Source organism: Euprymna scolopes, chromosome 37 (assembly GCF_053919585.1).
Source record: "Euprymna scolopes isolate OS-2025 chromosome 37, ASM5391958v1, whole genome shotgun sequence".
In the NCBI taxonomy this organism is placed as follows: Eukaryota; Metazoa; Mollusca; class Cephalopoda; order Sepiida; family Sepiolidae; genus Euprymna; species Euprymna scolopes.
In genome coordinates this window covers 35,306,294-35,326,689 of record NC_136518.1, presented here as the reverse complement: position 1 = coordinate 35,326,689, position 20,396 = coordinate 35,306,294, and the positions used below count along the sequence as shown (strand labels likewise).

Here is a 20,396-nt window from a genome sequence, read left to right as displayed (position 1 = left end):
ATATAGGTTCCTTGGACATGGATCTAATGTAATAACTTGATTTGAACCCAAAACAATGTTAAAAGGTCATAACAGGGGTCAAAGTTTAAAAAAAACATTGACCGCTGCGGACTCAGACAGTTTCTGGTCTAAACATTTGAAATTTTACATAAAGGGTATTCAGCGATAGGGCAAGCTTTTTAATCGGTTTGGATCGAAAATTTGAGCTACCAATATATAAATGTATGTATGTATGTTTGCATATCTGCCTAAAACTTTCGACAGATGTGACGGATTTTCACAAGATCAGTATCATTTTTAAGCTCTACTTTCACCTAACTATTTACAATGTTCATATAAAGCATTCACCTGTTCTTTTTATAATAAAAATTATGTTTTCAAAAAGAAACGTTTACTGCCAAATTTCTTTAAAAAAGAAAAAGTGCAAGATTTCCTGAAAAAAAACCCCAAAAAACTTTCACCTAACAATTTATGGTAAAAAATTAATATTTTTTGGGGAAAAAAAACAACTTTTATTGATAAAAAAATTTGCAAAAAATAATAAAAGTAAATAAACGAATAAAATGCAATTTTTCTTGAGGAATGTGTTCCATTTTAACAAACTGAGCCACAGTAACGCGTGGCCAGGTACAGCTAGTAATTTTCTAAAATGAACAGTAGTTTTTTTTTTTTTTTTTTTCTTTTTTACAAAACTTCATTGTGGAAAGGCATATGAAGTTTCCTCTTAGTACATCGCAATGGGTCCTCAACTACAGCAAGTAGTCAATCGATTTGATTGAAAAATGGTCGATTTCGCTGATTTCGATGGCAATAAAATATAGGGGTGTGAAACATTAGTTGATCATCATTCAATCCCGGGCAACGTCAGGTTTCCCTGCTAATATATATATATATATATATATATATATATATATATATATATATATATATATATATATATATATATAATCATAACCAACTCGAGGTCACATGTAATTCGATGATGTAAGGTTTGTAAGTGTGGAGTATCTGACTTTTAACTGGACACACACACACACACACACACACACACACACACACACACACACACAGTTACAACTTTCCGTCAGAAGTTCTGTCCGGTTCAGCATCTCAGGCTTTATCTTTTTGTGTTTTTGAGACGGGGTCAGTTTATTCCTAATCGCCTGAAGGTCCCCTACTAGAAAATGCTGACAAGACTGCTCGTGCGTCTTTTGCAGGTCAGAGTGCTCTTTTGAGTGCTAGCTTTACAAGCCACACCTTCCGATCTTGCGTAACATCTTTCAGCGGTGCTCTGCCCATCGCGTTCTCTGTCACTCATCGAATTGAAATTGTGATGCAGTTTCATCGCCGAACGCTCAAATTGAATGGACGTGTCTCAAGAATACCTGTTTTCTATTTTATTTATTTTTTTTTTTTAACTAATGACGACTAGATATTTGTGTAGGTGGAATTTATACAAAGAATGAAGAAACCCGATCGTCGGCATATGAGAGCAGCAGCAGCAGCAGCAACGACGGCGCGTTTTCTCTCTTGCCCCTTCTCCCACCGCTGGTGCGTGGTGCGTATGTCATTCCTATATTTGCGCTCAGTCCGCCAGTGTAGAGCGATCGAGAGCGCGTCATTTGTGACTGCTTCTGTTTTGAGGAGGGGGGTCCTCAGCCGCAGGCAACGGGTGATGCCAGCCAAAAAAGTCGATTTCAAATCAATACGAAGACAGCTATCGAATATCGTTAGATGGAACTAAACAAAACCATCTCTCTGTTATTGTCAAAACACTCTCATGGATGCGAAAACACACAGGAAACGAAGGGAGAGGCCAGTAAGGAGACGAGAAAGAAAAGCTCTCATCGAAACACCGTAACCAAATGGAACAACTTACCCAATCGTATGTTGTCATCGTCGCGGCTTTTGGAGTGTACACCGTTTACATTTAAAATAACCACGGATATGACCCGTCCACTTGTCGTTTTTGGATAAACAAAAATTACCTACACATTTTAAAAGCCCTACATGTAGCCAACATCGTAAAAAGGTGGGCAAACAGTGCAAAAACACAATAATAATAATGACATGTGTAAAAATTAGAAAATAAATTTTCAACTGTTATTTAAAAACAAAAGTCTCGCATTTTAGCTTTTCCATGCTAAGGGTTTCTTATATAAAAAAAAAAGACAACTTATTTTTGCCCTTTTTTTTTTTTTATTTAATTTTTTTTTTTTTAAGCACATGTTAGGTTTTTATCTAAACTTTGAAGATGGAGGGTGACGGGTAATGTGCGAATAACTTAGGAACCCAATAATCAGTTAACAATGGTGTAAAAAAAAAATGTTATTAATGGCATAAATGTGTAGCCCCCTTCTTTGATTGCAAAAACTGCATTCATTTTCTGATGGCTGAGGAAAATAAACACGACCCGATCGTGACTATCTACGAGGAAGATCTTCCTGTAATTACACGACGACGTGGGTGTACTCTCCGCGTGCAGATCACATCTGTTTCCGACAACGACAATTGTTTTGACTTGGGTTTACCTGTAAGTCTTTCATTATTTTATTTATTTATTTATTTATTTTTTTCCATCTTTGTCCTTTCAGGTTTTTTTGTTTGTTTGTTTTAAGTATATAATCATATTTTAGTTATAAACTGGGGAACTCATTAGTTTTGACAGCTTCAATATATATATATATATATATATATATATATATATATATATATATATATATATATATATATAAAGAAAAGCAAAGTTTTCCCTTTTTAAGGCCATTGTCAAAATCTATATATCTTAAATGTTAATTTATTTTCTAGCGGTATTCACCCGGCTTTGTTGGTCGGAAATAATCTAAAATATGGTCAATCTTTGCGTTGAAAGTAAAAGTTTAATAACATATATGTACAGAATGCAAAAAGTAATTCAAAACTGTCAGTGAGGTGTTTTAAAAAAACTCGTTGACGCTGCGTGCGTTCCTTATGGCCAACTGTAAAATAACAAATGAATTAAAACAATTTTGTTATTTAATCATTTGAATGATATCGGTTTCTCGAATATTGGCTTTTATACGAAGATAACTTATTAAAATATTTTAGATGACAAAATTCTAAAATGTTTTCGTTTTTAAATGAACAACAATACTTGACTTTGTTTTGCCTATAAACTTTAATTCAAGCCAGCTTTCTAATTGACAGTTTATAAATGCTTGAAAACTACTTTACTATTTTTTAACGTTTATGAAGTAAATTTATGTCCGATATTTAAAAACTTATAATGGATTAAAACGATCGTTAAATTTGGAAGTGATTTTATAGCGTTTAAACTGTTAGAGAGTTATTTAAGTTAAATATGTAGTTTATTTGTGTATATGATGCGCCTCTATTATATCAAAGAACTCAAATATGTATGGAGGGAGGGTACGATTATTATTTTCAACGTGACAACAGGTGTTTTTTTTTTAGGGGGGGGGGTTGTTTAGACGTAAACTGGGTAAATTAAATAAAAACTATATAATATCTAAAATTGTCCAGAGACTAATGAAAATATATTTGTATTTAAATTAAAAAGAAAAAGTTAACATGTTTATTAAAATAAAAAGTTTTAAAATATTTCCTAAACAAATGTTCAATTTTTTTATTTCTTTAAATACGAGATATATTTTTATTCGTCCTGGACTAATACGTTTTTTTTATAAACACTACTACTACTACTACTACTACTAATAATAATAATAATAATAAAATTTACTCATAAACTTTAATTCTATTGAGAAATTATTTTCAAATTGCCATTTTAAAGACGTCAAAATGATTCAAATTTATCGATAAACATTTTTATTTTTATGTTGGCCGTCCGTCCGGTATTGCCCGGTTGTAAAATACGCTTAAATATGATATTTTAATTTATGCATATTTCGTATTTATCAATTATAGTCAATTCTATATCGATTATTTGGTGCGAGTGATCCGCACTATTTTTTAAATCGTATTTCCAAGTTTAATTTAAGTTTTATGATATGTTTTTTTTATTCAATTGTAAGGTTGAAGTATAGAATAGGTACAAAACACCCTCCCTTTCCCATGTTAAGAATGGCTTTTTGAAAAATAACGTTATTATTTACGTCCGGATCACTCTCTGCACTAGTACCGATTATTTTATATTATATTGTATCCCATATATAGTAGTGATTTTAAAAAGTTACAAAACAAAAACAAAAAAAAAAATGACTTGGGTGCAATCAGCTGGAATCGAAACCAAAACATATAGCTCCGTTATCGTTTGAGCTATCATCAGATGGATAGTTAAAAATGAACTTGCTTTAACGCATAAATGTATATAATTGCGCATGCGTACAAATAACATGTTTGGTCGACTCACGCTTACCAAGTTCAATTTTTTTTTTCAACTTTGAGCTAATTTTTCTGACTAAAACCTCAGAAAACGCCCCCCCCCCCAAAAAAAATGCAAGCAATTTAACCCGCCTAAGTTTTCTATTTTGTCTCATATTTCAATAGATATATTCGATTAATAGTAAAAACTGATTCGGTGTGTATTATCAAAGTTACATAGACGAGAAACACAATATCTTATTTGGTAGTTTTGTTAATATACAGAATCAAAATACCATACCACTGATTTTTTTTTTTTTTTTTTTTTTTTTTTTTGTATTTTAAAATCACAAATCATTCGAACAATGAAGTTTGAAGCCATTAAATTCGTAAATATAAAGTAATTTCTGACTAGAAGTAAAGTTTATTAACCAAAATCGAGTATTACGGTTTCAATTGTGTTTATAAACCAAATATAACTCCACATCGTAAGAAAAGAGAAATGGCAAACTTTAAAATTTGTATAAAATAATTAAAATAAAAATATGAATTGTAAATTAGATCTGTTTTGAAAAATTATTTTCATGCATCTTACGTTAATAACTGAAACTAATGAATAATATTGATGAATTTAAAATTCAGTGTGTCTTTTTGGTGTTTAGAAAAAGAAAAGACGAAGAAAATGCAATTGGAATTACGTGATTATGTTGATGTCACAAGAGTCAACAGGCAACGACATTGGAACAATTCATGTTGGATAATTAATTCCTGCCTCTGTGATTGATTTGCGACAATTACTTCAAAGTCTCGGCTATAATAATCTTTCCGTTGTTCTCTTGTAAACATTCTCCTCACCTGCTTAGGACTATAATTCTCAGTAAAAAGAAGAAAAAATGCCTTTTTTTAAAAATCTTGGTTAAAAAACAAAATAAAAAAAAAAACAAAAAAAAACTACTCTTTGATACGACAGAGACGCGTTAGAATAAATGTTTTCTTTGTTTTAGGAAAGCAAATGAACCTAACCATTTTTGCCTTTAATTCAACCGAGAAATGACTTTATGATCGATAATTTCACAAAATCACTTTTTTTTTCTTTTTTAAATAGATAATCACTAATTAAACATTTCCCCATTTTTTTATTACATAGACTAAGCGTTCAAAATTCGGAAGTAATTTTAATCCTTCAGATTAGAAGATAAAAAGTAAAGTTTATTTATACTATTAAAACCATACGAATGCGAATTCGTCCCTGTCATATCAAAGAACATAGTCTCTTTCTAACCATTGTAATATTTTTCCATATGGCGATTAACTTTTTTCAATGTTATTTTTCAGATTTATTTCTTCACCCAATCTTTGATAAATTCATTTTTTATAATTTTAATAGTAAATTTAAATTTTCAAATAAGTAACAAAAAAAGAAAAGAAAAAAAAAGACTTTTTAATTAGCTTTAGTTTACCTTCCTCCTCACGAGGTTAAGATGTGACATACGGGGTGTCTTGTGCGTGGGAGAAAAGTCTTACACCTGAGTTGTCACACAAGAACATTCTTAAGGAATCCTTACAGAACACTTCAGAGAATCGACTTTCTAAAACATTTAGAGTACAATGGAGTAATTTTATTTTAGTTCTTGTCAGAATTTACCCGTTATATTAGTCTGCCTATCCCACTTTTTATCGGAAACTACTGAGGCGATCTGACTAAGATTTTGCATGGAACTTTGTTATAATATGGTGCAGCGAACTAAGTATTTTCGTATCTGTTCGATGCGAGATTAATAAGGATTAGTATCTAATGCAAAAATTCAACCATATTCAACCATTAATTTGGCAGAAAGCACTCCTATTTTCACGCAATTTCCCCGTTTTACGTTTAAACTTTAAATGTTCATTTCATACAACAGAGGCGTGTTTATACATTCATTTTTGGTTTTGGGAAAATTAACTAAACTATTTAACTTTTGTCATTAAACTTTAAGCCAGAAAATACTTTCGATTTCACAATCACTTTGGAATTTAAAACGGTCACAAAGTAAATCACCATGCTGAGTATTTTTAGTCGCGTGCAAGCGACTCTATAAGTCGGCCGGTCGGTCTGTCCGTAACACTTTTGGTCTTGGCCTTTTTCGTTAAGATCAAAGGTCTGTTGTTAATAGATGCTGTTCTTAACTTTTTAAGCTTTTCTTGGCCTTTTGGCCAAGATCAAAGGTCTTTTTCTGATCAGGATCTGATCGCTTTCTTTAAACACCAACTACGGGTGAAGATCAGATGTGATAGAAGAAGGCTGCATCGCACAGCATTTGACAGAATATGGATACATGTAGCAAGTCTGTGTGTACGAAAAGGAGTCACATTTGAATACGTGTTCCCTGCCTAGGTGTGGAATGCGCAGTTCCGTCAAGTGTAATTTTGTCCTTAGCATCTTAGCTAGCTGAGTGAGTGCTCCACCGCCCCCCCTTCCAGATTAGGAAGCCTCCAAGATCCCCACCCCCACCTAATTGCAATTTTTTCTTTTCACCCCTCTCTCTAAATTTCACCCATCTTGGAGAGAAAGAAATCAATCACTAACCCCCCCCCCATCCCCCGCCCCCAATTTTCTTTTCTCCATTTCGTCGTGACCATCGTCATAGATGGCCTGTCAGCTGAAAAATGATCTCATCGCCATAGGTCGTAGCAAGCAAGATAAGTGGAACACAGACTGTCGATAATGAGCAGACATTTTTTACAGAAAGCGTTAGAAAACTTCAAAATTGGATGAAAAAAGATAAACATGATACTTTGTACTGAAACTCATCTAATATTGATAATAAAAATATTAATAATAAAAAACTAATTGAAAGGGAGAAAAGTTGTTAAAAAGTTTAAAAAGAAACGGAATGTGATTTGATTTATATGTAACTGAAGTTTATTCAATAGAAATAAATAAAAATGAACAATAAATATTTTTTAAATCAAAAAAATAATATTTTAAAAATCAAAACTGAAAAACAAACAATAAATTAGTTTAACTGAAAAACGAACGATAAATTAGTTTAACTAAATAACAAACAATAAGTTTAACTGAATAACGAAAAATAAGTTAAAAATTAAATTCAAACAAAAGTTAGTATAAACAAAGTTACTAAGACAGAAATATTTCAAACATTGAATATTAAAACTTTTCAAAAATCTGTTGTAGAATTTAATTAAAAGTTTGAATTTTTCTTTTTCTGATATTTTTTTTGTTTTTTTTACTAATATTGCCATTCTCTTTGCGACAAAAATTGTTTATAAGGGAATTCAATGAACTCCATATCAGCGTTTTTTTTCAATTTGCTGAATAGTGTGACCCTCATCACAAGAGTCAACATGAAATAATCGATTTTGATCAGCCAAAATATTTAAAATTATGTACATGGCTAATTTTCTCTGATGAGTCGAATGTAAAAAAGAATCGCATTTTGTAAGTTTGTTTCATAACTATATAATTATATAAGACAAAATTATTAGTTATATCATTTGGGTATAGCAGAGAATCTCTGTTAATACCCTGAAAGTAGCTGTTTAATTCAGCTATTTCTTCAACAGCCTCCCTCCCGGATATTAAATTTTTGCAGCTATTGTATATCAGTTTTTTGAAAACTGCATGACAGCAATAACCTGCTAAGTATAATATAACAGGAAGTACTTCCTTGCATTGATTAACATCATCTTCTGTGACATCTATGTTAAATTTATAAACATGTAACTCTTGCTCCCTTGTCATTTCATCCCAGTTAGTTTCTTTAAAATTTTTCAAATCAGTAGTTCGATTATTAATTGATAAGCTCAATTTTAAAACTGACAACATTCTGAGTTTTTTTTTTCACATTCATACACCTAACGTATCGATATATTATACTGATCTCCACTAAGTTGTCGATACTGGCCAAACCTTGCCTCAAGGTTATTTGTCTGAAAATTTCTTGGTAATATATACACCATGTTCAGTACATTTATACAATATTTAATCAATTCTAAAATTGCGTAAGTAGTATGGTGCAAAGCAGTATATGTTTCCTTCGTTAACTTACCAGTTCTTCCAGGAATGCTATTCCAAGTTTCTAACCAGTCACAGAACACATTTAGGAAACTATAATTATCACTATTTAATGTAAGTGGATTAGCATATTTATTACAAAGTCGACAACCTTTATATGGTGTTTTCACATTCAGTATTGTCCACCAAATATAAAATATTTGAATGTATTCTGCGATTTCTGCATAATTTGGCAAGCATTCCTGTTTTCCTAAGGTTAGCAAACTTTGAATAGTATATTCGTTGAAAATTTGCAAAACCAAATTAACATTTTGCCTTTCAAAAGTAGTCGGAGAAAGAACTTTTGAAGTCAACTTATAACAATATTTCACAAGTGATTGAGATTCTATCGCATAAAAGTTTATGTAAACTAAAACATGGAGCACCTTGGATGTTATCTAATTCATGATTTCCATTATAACAAAACTTTGGGAACATCATGCATTTACGTTCATCTTTTTGGTCAAGCCAATTGTTTCTAATGCATTTTAATATATGCACGGGGTCGAATAAGAAGAAAAGAGGGCTAGACGTTCTAACTGGATGGGGATATACAATTGAAAGCTTTGATGGGCTACAAAAGAAAGACATAGCTTTTTTATTTATTGCATTATTATCTGTTATAACAGATAATACCTTAAACCCTATATCTTCTAAGCCAATTATTACGTTTAATTATGTCAAATAAGTTCTCGGCTAGAAGACATTTAGTTGGCATAACATGCACAACCTCCTTATATTGTGAGGATACCCTGCTAAGCATAAAAGCAAATGCACTTGTGGCAGGTTCATTGCTGTTGTTAGCTAAGCCAACGATATTACCACCTTTATAATCAAGATAAGGTTTGAGATGTATTTCATCAACAAGTAAAGATACTGTGATGTCATTCTGCATTAGTAACTTGAACTTACTTTTAATATACATGAGAAAATTGTTATCATGTTGTTCAATGACAGGATTCATAGAAGTTGATATGGTTAATCTTCGAATGGTTGAATAGCATGGTAAAATTACATTTTTAGTGTCTCTTAACAGTCTGTACCCTCTAGGGGAGCAGTTATATAATAAGGAAGAAAATACCATCATTTCACTCGAATAATTAACTTTATTCATTGTCATTATGTTAATTTGTTCATTTATGAACTTAATGGCATTAAAATATTTACTAATAGCAAAAACGATAAGATTAATTTTAATAAAGAACTTATATTAGAAGTTTTCCTTTCCTGTTCTTCGATGTCCATTTTTTTCATGTTTTCCATCAAAATCTGCCGAGTATTTCCCTCTGTTACATGTTTAGGAATTCTATACTCCCCTATAGCACTCATTTCCACATCACTACAGAATACTCTAACGGACAAGTCTGGTTCAATCACCATAGACATTTTTATTTTTGGGCATGAGCATCTCTTTATATGGCATATAATGATGGTATTGTCTTACCTAATAGAAGTCTAATAATTTTTATCTATAAACGTTAATTTTTTTTTCTAAATCATCAATATTATGGAAAGTTTTACGTTTCCATAAGTCTAACTCGTCAGCAACACTTTCACATAATGCACGCTTAAGAGCAGAATTTTCTAAACGCATTTTCTTTGCGTTAGGAGACTCTCTAAAAGTGATTGATGATGATAAATAGGAGGGACAGTTTGGTAATATTCGAGGAATAGCACCATTCTTAAGATAAGGATTTTTTGATTTAACACTGTCTTTCCAGTCCTTTCATCAAATGCTGATGCCTCTCGCTGTATGTCTTCAGGTCGAAAATGAAGTTCACATACATAAAGAAATAATTTAAAAGAAAATCGTACCATGTTTGACTTAATACAAAAAAAAAAAAATTACATGACAAAAAATGATAAAATAAAAAAAATAAGGTAAATGTGCAGAATTAGTCCACCCTTGAAAAATCCTTTTAAATTACCACTTTTATAGGTTTTCGGGGATGCTGAAAACGAAAATAACGTTTAAAATTACGGCAAACAGCAGTTTCCAAGATATAAAGAGATGGTAGTTAAAAAAAAAGGAGGGGGGTAATTTAACCCACTTTATGGCCAATTTTTTTTTACACTTTTTTTACATGGGTAACGGGCAATTTTTTTTTTAATTACATTTTCGCCTCAAACAAGGCGAAGTGCCTCTTTGATGTAGCAATGAACACAACTAAATGTAAAATGAGCACCTACAGTTGACCCCCTCTCCCCGACAAAAATTCTGTTTACACTTTTTGAAAGGGGGGGTGTGCTCATTTTACGTTAAACTGTGTTCATTGTACGTTAACTCCCAACCCCCAACATAAAGGTGGCCATACTCATTTTTCTTCGCTTTTATTTGTTAAAAAGAAAGTGCCCTAAAAAAAAAAACGATGGCCATAAAATGGGTGCTCATTTTACGTTAAATATTTATAGAAAAGTGATCCCCCATTTTTTTTAAACTAACATTTCTTCATATCTTGGAAACTACTCGTTTGCCGTAATTTTAAACATTATTTTCGTTTACAGCGCCACTAGCAGTATCAGAATTTTGGTGGAATTTTTGACAACCCTAACACAAAACTGCGAATAACATATACAAAACTCATAATTTCTCCATTTAAAGTGGGTTGTTTATTTTCTTTATGGAATATACTTGCAAAATAAACTATTAAAATTGTTTAAAAAATAATAGAAATATTATTTTTTTTATTGCCGGCATTTTGTAAACACTTCTTTTTAAATAAAAAATATTTCTATTATTTTTTTTAAACAATTTTAATAGTTTATTTTGGAAGTATATTCTCCAAAATTTTGACAACTACAGGGCCACAACATTTACCACAAATAATCATTAATAAGCTTTTGGGATAATAACGGTCATTAACTTAAAAAAAAAGTTTAATCTATTTCATGCTGATATAAATATTGCACAGTAAAATAGTTGAACTAAAAAGATAAATGATTTTTCTTATTTAGAGTTATTTAAACAAGGAATTCCGTTTTTACGATATTGCTTTTATTAAATTGTTAGGTGAAAGTACATAATATTTTCACCATACTCCCCATTTTAAGTAAGTTTCTAAATAATAATTTATTATTTCAGCACATAACTTAAATTACATGTAAAATTCATTTTTTATATACATACTTCCATTTTTATTTTAAAATACGTTCTAAAAAAATAAATAAAAATAAAAAAGGCGCGTTTTTTTTTTTTTTTTTTTTTTTTTTTAAATATCTCAAACATTTTAAAACTTACTCTGCTATATTTAGATGGAGTAAAATCCTTTTTTTTTATTGCATTAATCCACTGGTAAATTATTTCCTTTTTTGGGGGGCGAAATGAAAACACAGTAACTTTTGGTCCATTTTCGTAGTTACCCCAGCATTTTGGAACTATACATCTCGACGGTGTGTTTAAATTTATTTAACCCTCCAAAACTTTAAACCAACTTCCAGTTTAGTCATGAGACACGTGACCAAATTTCAACAGACCGATGTTCATGACGTCACCAGACTAAATTATAGTCGTCGCTATATTACGGTAGCCACGATTTCGTCCCATCTAGAGAGCATCCCCACTTAGAGACTGGCTTGCAGGAGCTCAGGTTCCTATACAAACCAAAGTGGAACGGGCAGTCTATCAACTAGACAGAGTTGGGAGGGCCCTACTAATCACTACTGGAATTTCTTTCTTCCCCCCCCCCCTCGACACAAATGAATTATTGTATTACCTTTATTGTTATCTTTTTTGTTTTTACACGCTAATAAAAAATGTTTTAAAAATTGGATGCTAAGTAGGAAGTCTCCAAGTACAAAAGGGCGAATGCGGTATTATGGTGAAAGATTCTAGCTAAGAGAAACTTTTGTTTAGTTCTAGAGTGACAAGGATGACCAACGACCCCCCCCCCTTTTGAGTTGGCCTTGTGCCCAAGTTTTTTGTTCATGTTCATTTTTTGCCTGAATAAAAGATTTAATATCTCAAAGTGTAGTATCTGTTCTTATTACATGCTGTACTTATGTTTGTAACTTTGTGATATAAAGTGGGGGGATCACTTTTCTGCATTAATTTAATGTAAAATGATCACCCACTTTACAACCAGTCAGTCTCAAAGCTATTCAAGTCATTCTCCAGATCATTAAAGTTGTTTTTGAAGGATTCCAGTTATTTTTTAAGCATTCAAGTCATTCTTAAGGTCATTCAATTCATCCTTAAGTTCATTAAAGTCATTCTAAATCATTTACTTTTTATTTATTTAAGTCATTTCAGTCCATTTTTCGGTCATTTTAGTTTATCTTTAAGAAATGCATGTCAATCCTACATTCTCGCATTCATTCATTACACGAGAGCACGCGACTAATGGCTATCGGCCTTGTTATTTTCATCTAATGATAATCCATTAAAGTGATCAAGTTATTTTTATTGGCACTCTTGGAAATAAGAAAGTGGTTTTGAAATCTTTTAATTAATTTCTGGTTTTAATAGAAGATTAAAAGTAAAAAAGTCAAGCATTATGGTCCATTTGTGCTATCAAATAAAAGGGTAAATAACTTTTCGCCGACGTCTCTGATGTACCAAATAAATATCAATTCTGGGTAAGAATCTATTCCATTTAACACTTATCGCTGGCAAGTTTGTTTGTTTTTTTATCTTAAAATACTTCTTTTTTTTTTTTTTAGCTCCTTACATCAAGTGGTTTCATACCTTGTCTGGAGCGATTTTCATAAAAAAAATACCTGTTTAGAATGTTTTTTCCCCCCAGAGTGGTTCACTTCAGGAATGGCTGCATGCCAAAGATGATGGTATCTAAGAAACATGTTAAGATGGTGATGTAAGTACTGTCACCTCCCCCGCCTTGGAAAGGGTCTCCTTTTGTCATTGCTTCTACCTACTTAATGTTTTGACCATTTGATTCCTGACTTGTTACCAAGCAACTGAGGAAAATCGGCCCCTTTTCGTTCCATCTCCTTCATTTTCCAGACTTCTCATAGAATACTAGATGTGACTGTCTCTGAGAACTGATATGGCCATCATGCAGGAATTCCGTATGGTGAAAATTAACATTTAAGCACTCTTGATATTTTTGTTTTCTCAAAGATATTACGTTTTACACTTGTTGTGAAAACGAATTAAAAAGTACAAACGTAATTCTGACAAATTTCTTTTTAAAAAAAAATTTTTTTCAACATTTTTCTTGATTACTAAAGAATAAGCACAAAATTCTATCTATCTATATATATATATATATATATATATATCTCATGACACCCTGCACTGATGATTCTTGAAAGGATGAAACACTAGTGACAGTAGGTATTTAATAATTATTATAGTAAATATAATATATATATGGGAGGGAGAGAGAAATGAATGTTTGTATTATAGAAATCGATATATTAACAAAACATAGGAGTTTCAAGAGGGGTTAACTTTTTCAACAAATCTCATGACACCATTAAAATTCTCCTTTGATTTTATCTGTGGTCACTAGGGGCAATTATTGGTCAAGTTCATTAAATCACTTATATTGGAAAGTAGAAAAACGAAATTCATTCTGTTAAATGTATGTCAGTTTCATAAAATAAAATTAAACCTCGGTTAATTATCTCGGTTAAGAATGTATTAAATTAAAAAATTTCAATAATTATTTTTATCGGTATTTCTTAAATTTAAAATAATTAAAGAAAAAAGGTTCTTAACTTAATATTGGAAATATTGTTTTAAACTTTTTTCAAGGCAAAATTGTAAATATGAACTGTTTTTGCTTAGAAACCTGCAACCAGCAATATATTTCTAGACGGACAATGCTTGGTGAATAACGCAAGTGAAAACCCTGTTTTTTTTTTTTAGTTGTTACAATGAGAAACATGCCATTTCTTCTCTCAAAATAAATCTTTAAAAGAGATTGTATCTTATGATATTTGTTTGATGTATTTAACCAAAACTGTCACATTTCTTAAAGATATTATGTTGTATTCTAAAATATTTCACCAGATTAAATGGAGTGTATAATTTACGTTGGAGTCTGATACATTTTTAAATTCTGCTATAATAGCTATTATTTCTTTCGTTATTTTATTTTTATACATGTATACATCAGCTTTATGTATCCATTTTATGAGAAAGACAAAAAAGGAAATAACTAATCTTTTATGTATTTACAAAATATATGTTATATATCTCAAACACTTTTTAAGATGTAGCAAATATTCTCAATGTTTTGGGGGTTTTAGGAGGTGGGGGTGCAAAAACTCTTTTGTTGACCCTCTAGCCTATTCAATGTCTTGATCGAAATTATAAAAACATTTAAAAAATAATTTATTTGCCAAATCGAATCCACTACATTGCATTGTATTTATCATCAGACAGCTTTTTTTAATCTTTTACTAATAGTTTTGAAGAAAAAAAATGAATTACTTTATGCTTTAAAATTCAAATTGTAAAAAATAGAAAATAATCTCTGGCTTTATATTCTTAGTAAATCTTCATGTAATAAAAGATTGAAACTTTGGGAAGCTATTTACGTCCAATAATTCCATAAATAGAGATTAAAATATTACCATATAAAAATTATGTATATTTTTATAACAATTTGATTCAATTAATAATTTAATGATCAAACTATAGCATAAAAATTAAAGTTTAACTTTCAGTATCCTATATACAAAAAAACATTTGTTAAAAAAAACAACATCTACCCCCTGAAACCTAAATGAAAGTAAAAATTCTCAGGCAACACTAGTTAAGTACAGGTAAATAACATTTGGCTTATTCGGACTATTGTTCTCATCTTGAATGTTATTTTCACAGTATTTCAACCAATGTAACCTCTGACCTTCAGGTGAGTCTTGTTAAATCCCCAAATCTGTACGGAATTTTTAACAAATCCTTTAACGTGCGTAAATAACTTACTCTCATTCCATTCAAGTGGGGATTCAAGCTTCAGCCTCCAAAAGACTATTACTTAAGGTGATTATACTTAGCACTTTTATCCATTTCCACAGGTCCTACTAGTGTAAATAATATTACTATTTACAGCATATTGGCTCAAAATCATTTAATGCCAAAGCGTTTAAGGAGTGTCCTTTATGATTTATGTCATATCAATCCTTTTTGAAATATTAAAACCAAAGCACAATACTCCTTGTAATTCTAGTTATTTTACCTGGCGCTTCCTTTACTATTTATTTATTTATTTTTTTACCTTTTAGAGTTCACAGAAGCGTTAAAAATTTGATCATTTCAGACTTGTTGCTTAGCAACGTTTTTTTTTTCTTTTTAACTGACATGAATTTCAGTTTTGAACAAACATGGCAGAATCGCATCAGAATATCAGCTAGCATTTGTATGTTTGCTAATTTAATTTTCCATTGTTTTATTTAACTAAAAATGAAGAAAACTCTTATCCAATTTGAATTTAATTTCAGTTGTGAATCTTGATGTTCAGGGTGTGTCGAAAGTAACCAGACAACCCAAACATTTTTTTTTTTTTTCTTTTTTTTTTGTGTTCATTGATTGATATTCAGGTTATGCATTATTGCATGTATTTGATGAAACATTAAATTCATATGAAACAAAAATTTTGGTGATCACAATTAAAATGTTCAAAATATTGACAGATGAGAACAGTAGTCCAAATAAAGCAATTTGTTCTCATCTAAAAAAAAAAAAAAATATAACCGATATTATTATAAACATTTATCCTTAATTACTTATCTACTCGTTTGCAGTAATGAATTGCTTGACATGATGATCATAGTATTGCCTGCACAGATGGCAATTGAAACATGCTTAAACCAGCCACAATATAAGACTTGTTGCCTTGATCTATTCACTTGTGTCCAGTTAAATGCAAGAGGTGTCTGGTACTTTTTCCTATGATGCCACAGGTTCTAATGGTGATCCGCATAAAAATGGTATCTATCCATTCAATTGTACTTAAATTTGATCAAACAGTTGCTATTATATGGCATATGAACTCTTTCTGGATTATTTCATATGGCATATCAACCTTGTTTGGTTTATTATGCCCAAACAAAATAAAAGGAAAGAAAACCTTTCTGTATTTTAGTATGCTTCATAATTCTGTCATGGTCAGCTTCGCTAGACTGTTCACTACATTCTTTTTGAAAATGTGAGGCAGCAAGAACTAATATTTAACTACTATATTAAATGCCTACAAGTCTATAGTTTGGTAATTTGGTATTTTTCTGTAATATTAGTTATCAATAGAAGACAATAAAAATAATTTCACTCTACAAAATAAATTTCTTGCAACCTCACTTTTTATGGATAATCTGTATATGAAGTTAGCAATGTGATTTTACATGTGTATGTAAACAGTTCAACCTTAAAATAATTAACTGATCATTATGAACATTGGAACACACCTGCTAGGCATAATGAGTCCATGTGGTCTATATTTAGTTTTCTGCAAAGGAGGTAGAAAAAAGATGGAAGCCATTAGTGGAAATTTGCATACTTCTAATTGTTGTAAAATTTTTATAATAGTTATTAGGCATTAACTAATAAATATTTCCTAGATTTTAGTTTCTTTGTATTATATTAAAGGGATTTTAGGGGGTATAATATGTGCATGACCTTTCATTTAAAATTTTAAATATTTCAGATTTGCATTGAGTTTAATCATATAATTTCAATTTTCTCTTAAGATCCCTTAAATTTTATACACTTTCTAGAATTAAAATCAGAAGACGGATTCTAGACATTAGGCTTAGTATATTTTCATTTTAATTTTCATAATTGGTGCAAGACTATAAAAAAAATGTACCCGTTTTGAGACGAGTATTTCTTTTTTAAAAAAATCAAAATGATTGTAATGCCTATGTTGCTAATGAGAAAAATAAAAATGGGAATTCATAAAAGATTCATCAATCAGCACATTTACTGATGGAAAGTTTATTTGTAACTTTAGCATGGCTGACAGGAGATGCTAACCAACAGACTGAGCCTCATTTAAAAAGATGATTTCTCACAGGCAAATATTCTAATTGAACTTTTATTGATACTTTATAGTCTAATTTAACAATAGTCTATTTCAAATCCCCCTTTCTCTACCCAAATGGATTTTGCTCAACCAATCATAGTCTCATATTTTTGAACCAATCCCTTTTCTATTGAACATTTCAACATTTCTAAGCACCAGAAATTGCTGTTGCTTCTACAAGCTTGCTGTAATTCTTTGAGCAAATTACCCATGTAAGCTTAAATTTGTTGTTGAGGAGTTTCCTGAAAAACTGTGCTGAAATAATGATGGGAAAATACATTAAGTTGTACACGCACACAAAGCAGAGATAGAGTACACTTATGTAAGAATGTAAAATTACTGATGTAATAGCATAATTTATACTTTATATACAAAATTCCAGTCTTCTTTACATAATCCTAGGTGTTTTGTAGATCAGCACAAATTTGAGTTTAATAGGCCGAGCTGGTTATGATGTTCGCTTGTTATTAAGAAACTGAAAAGCAAATTAAAATTCCTTAAACTCTTTAATAATGAAAGTGAGCAAGTTCGCACGTAAATATAAAAACTGTGTCTGATGTACAGAACATCTGCAAAAGTTCTTGATGGTTAAATCTTTGTCATGATCAACAGAATCCTGGCTATTCTGCAAATAAGACCATTTTTGGTATGTAATTTCTACAAGTAGCCTATAAAATGTAGTAGAGAGGAGGAACATTCTTTTATTGTTTAAATCACCTGTAGTGTTATAAAAGGTGCTGGAAGTGCTCCCCATTGACATCCATGTATTTCTGGGCACGTTTAGCAACATTTGCAGATACTGCCTGTAGATCTTCTCTCGTGATTCTCCTGATAACATTGGTAATGTTCTCCTTTAGTTGGTCTTAATTGTGAGGATTATTTGCATAAAGCTTTTGTTTTAAAGTTCCTTAAAGGTAAAAATCACATAATTTGGGGGAACGTGCCAAAGCCCTTTGCTTATTGTTCTCTTTTTTGTAAACATGTCATGAACTTGTGTCAGCAATCTGTGAGACTTATGGCATTTAGCGCTATCATGTTGGAAAAAGAATTGCATTTTCTCTTATGGTGTTAGTTGAGTGTTAAGAAAAAGATTAGAGATAGCGCTCTTTTTTAATGGGCCACCTTGTATATAATATTAGCAGTATTTGTTTAATGTTGCAGGGTTGTTTTATTTTTGTTTTTTTGTTTTTTAGGGAAAATAATTTCGAATATTGGCGCATTTACATTTTTCTTGAAAGAAAAGTTTAAAATAAAATTTTTAATATGAGGTCCAGAAAAAAACCCAAAAAACTATAAGCACAGTGGTCTTTAAAAAATCCAACAAAATTACTTTTTGAAGTTGTGTTTTTAACATGGCAAATAACGAATCTAAAATGTTTTCTTTAATTTTAAATCTTAAAAATACCAATAAAAATTATTTTAATGTTTAAACTTTTTAAATAGCTTTTTCACTGAATGTTCTTTGATTTAATTTTTTGAAACAAAGTAAAACTATATAAAAAAATTAATTTCGTTTTTTTATGCTCTAATATATTTTAACTGATATCTGCCTCTAGTGAGAATTGAAGGAAAATTTCCATGGTCTCTAGATTTTTAAAACATTGACTATAAGATTTATAATTAGAATTTTTAATTCATATTATCTAAATAGGCAAGCATAGTACATTGAGAGAACATGAAGGAGGCACACAAGCAAAACAAAAACTGATACAAGTTGTGTGAAAAAAAAGATGGAAACGCCTTGTGATGCCCATTAAGATTGTGTGTCCTGCTTTTTTAGGACAGTCGGTTATTTATTTCCTCTTACAAATAAGCATTACATTCCACAGTTTGAAAAGTGCTTCAAATTACTTTTAAAACTGCACTCAACAGATCAAAATTGAAAACATTATTGACTATTTAAATAGCATTTGTTTATTTTTACTTCAAATTTACCATCTTCTAGTTATTGATTTCATTGACAAAAAAGTATGTCCAGTTGTGTAAAACATGTGAGAAAAAGAAATCTAAAGTAGACAAAGCTGAAACATAACGAAATCTCGTTTCTCGTGTTCATATGACATCAAGCAACAAGTGTTAATCATGTGTAATCTCAAACTTGGTTCAATAAAATATTGTGAATTTGCAAAGAATGAACAATTTTATTTTTTTTACACACTGTCTTGTGACGAAAGCTCTAGAGTGCCAGTAAAGCTTTAGCCAGCGAAACGTTTATCACCGTTTGTTGGCAGCTGACAAAGAATAGAACAGAGTATTTCACACAATATTACACAAATCTTAAAAATAAAACATATTTGATGACAAAAAATTGTTTATAAATCTTTTTTTGTCTTTAGTTTCGTCTTGAAGATCAGTCCTGAATTGTTTTTTGAGGATTTTACTTTGCAATTGTGTTGGCATCCAGTCTGCTACTGCTTGTAGGCTTGGGAGGGCTCCCCCTTCCACCTAGTAGATTGAAGTCGTTTATTTGAAATAATTATTTTTAGAAATGTCTGCCATGGAATTGGTAATTTTTCTGTTTTAGATGTGACAAAACTTCACTAACCTTACTTTTTCACACTGCAAAGGATAGAGAAGGTACTGCCTGGGAGAGCATTCATTTTGAGTTTGTATAAATATAGATGAGACATTAGACACTCCTTCATATTCTTGATGTTATTAAAATAATCATTTGGTTGTGGAATTAATCATCTCTTCTAAATTGTGTTAAAAACACAAAAGATGGGAGTGCAATAAATATGGTGGGAGGGAGTTATTCAATTATTCTAGGAAGGACTGATTGCTATTTATGGGTAAATGAGAGATGCAAAGATATGCTTGGTTGTTACTCTTTTTTTATTTCACTAATCAGTCACTGTTTGTCAAGGCCAAAAGTCACTTGAGGATAAGGGTCAATAAGATTAATAATTATAAGTCAAAAAATAAAGAATATTATGAGAGAATTGAAAATGATTGATGGAATGAACAGTTTGCATGGTTTATAACATTTGTTGATACTAGCAGGACCTGTGGAAATTTCACAGGGGACTGAT

The 20,396-nt window shown here is 30.7% G+C and overlaps 1 protein-coding gene across 8 annotated transcripts in view; it reads left to right on the top strand.

The window, feature by feature from the left end:
- The window catches only part of LOC145261133 (microtubule-associated serine/threonine-protein kinase 3-like), a 571,734-nt gene that overhangs the window by 187,958 nt on the left and 363,380 nt on the right, over positions 1 to 20,396 (top strand). For 3 of the 8 annotated variants that reach the window (XM_080119406.1, XM_080119405.1, XM_080119404.1), the window contains exon 1: positions 1,584 to 2,533. The exons of 4 other annotated variants lie outside the window; for them this stretch is intronic. In XM_080119406.1, the coding sequence (XP_079975532.1) occupies positions 2,390 to 2,533 (144 nt within the window). In that variant the 5' untranslated portion in view covers positions 1,584 to 2,389. Of the gene's footprint in view, positions 1 to 1,583; positions 2,534 to 20,396 lie in introns of those variants that run through there. One more of the 8 variants, XM_080119403.1, reaches the window with a different exon arrangement.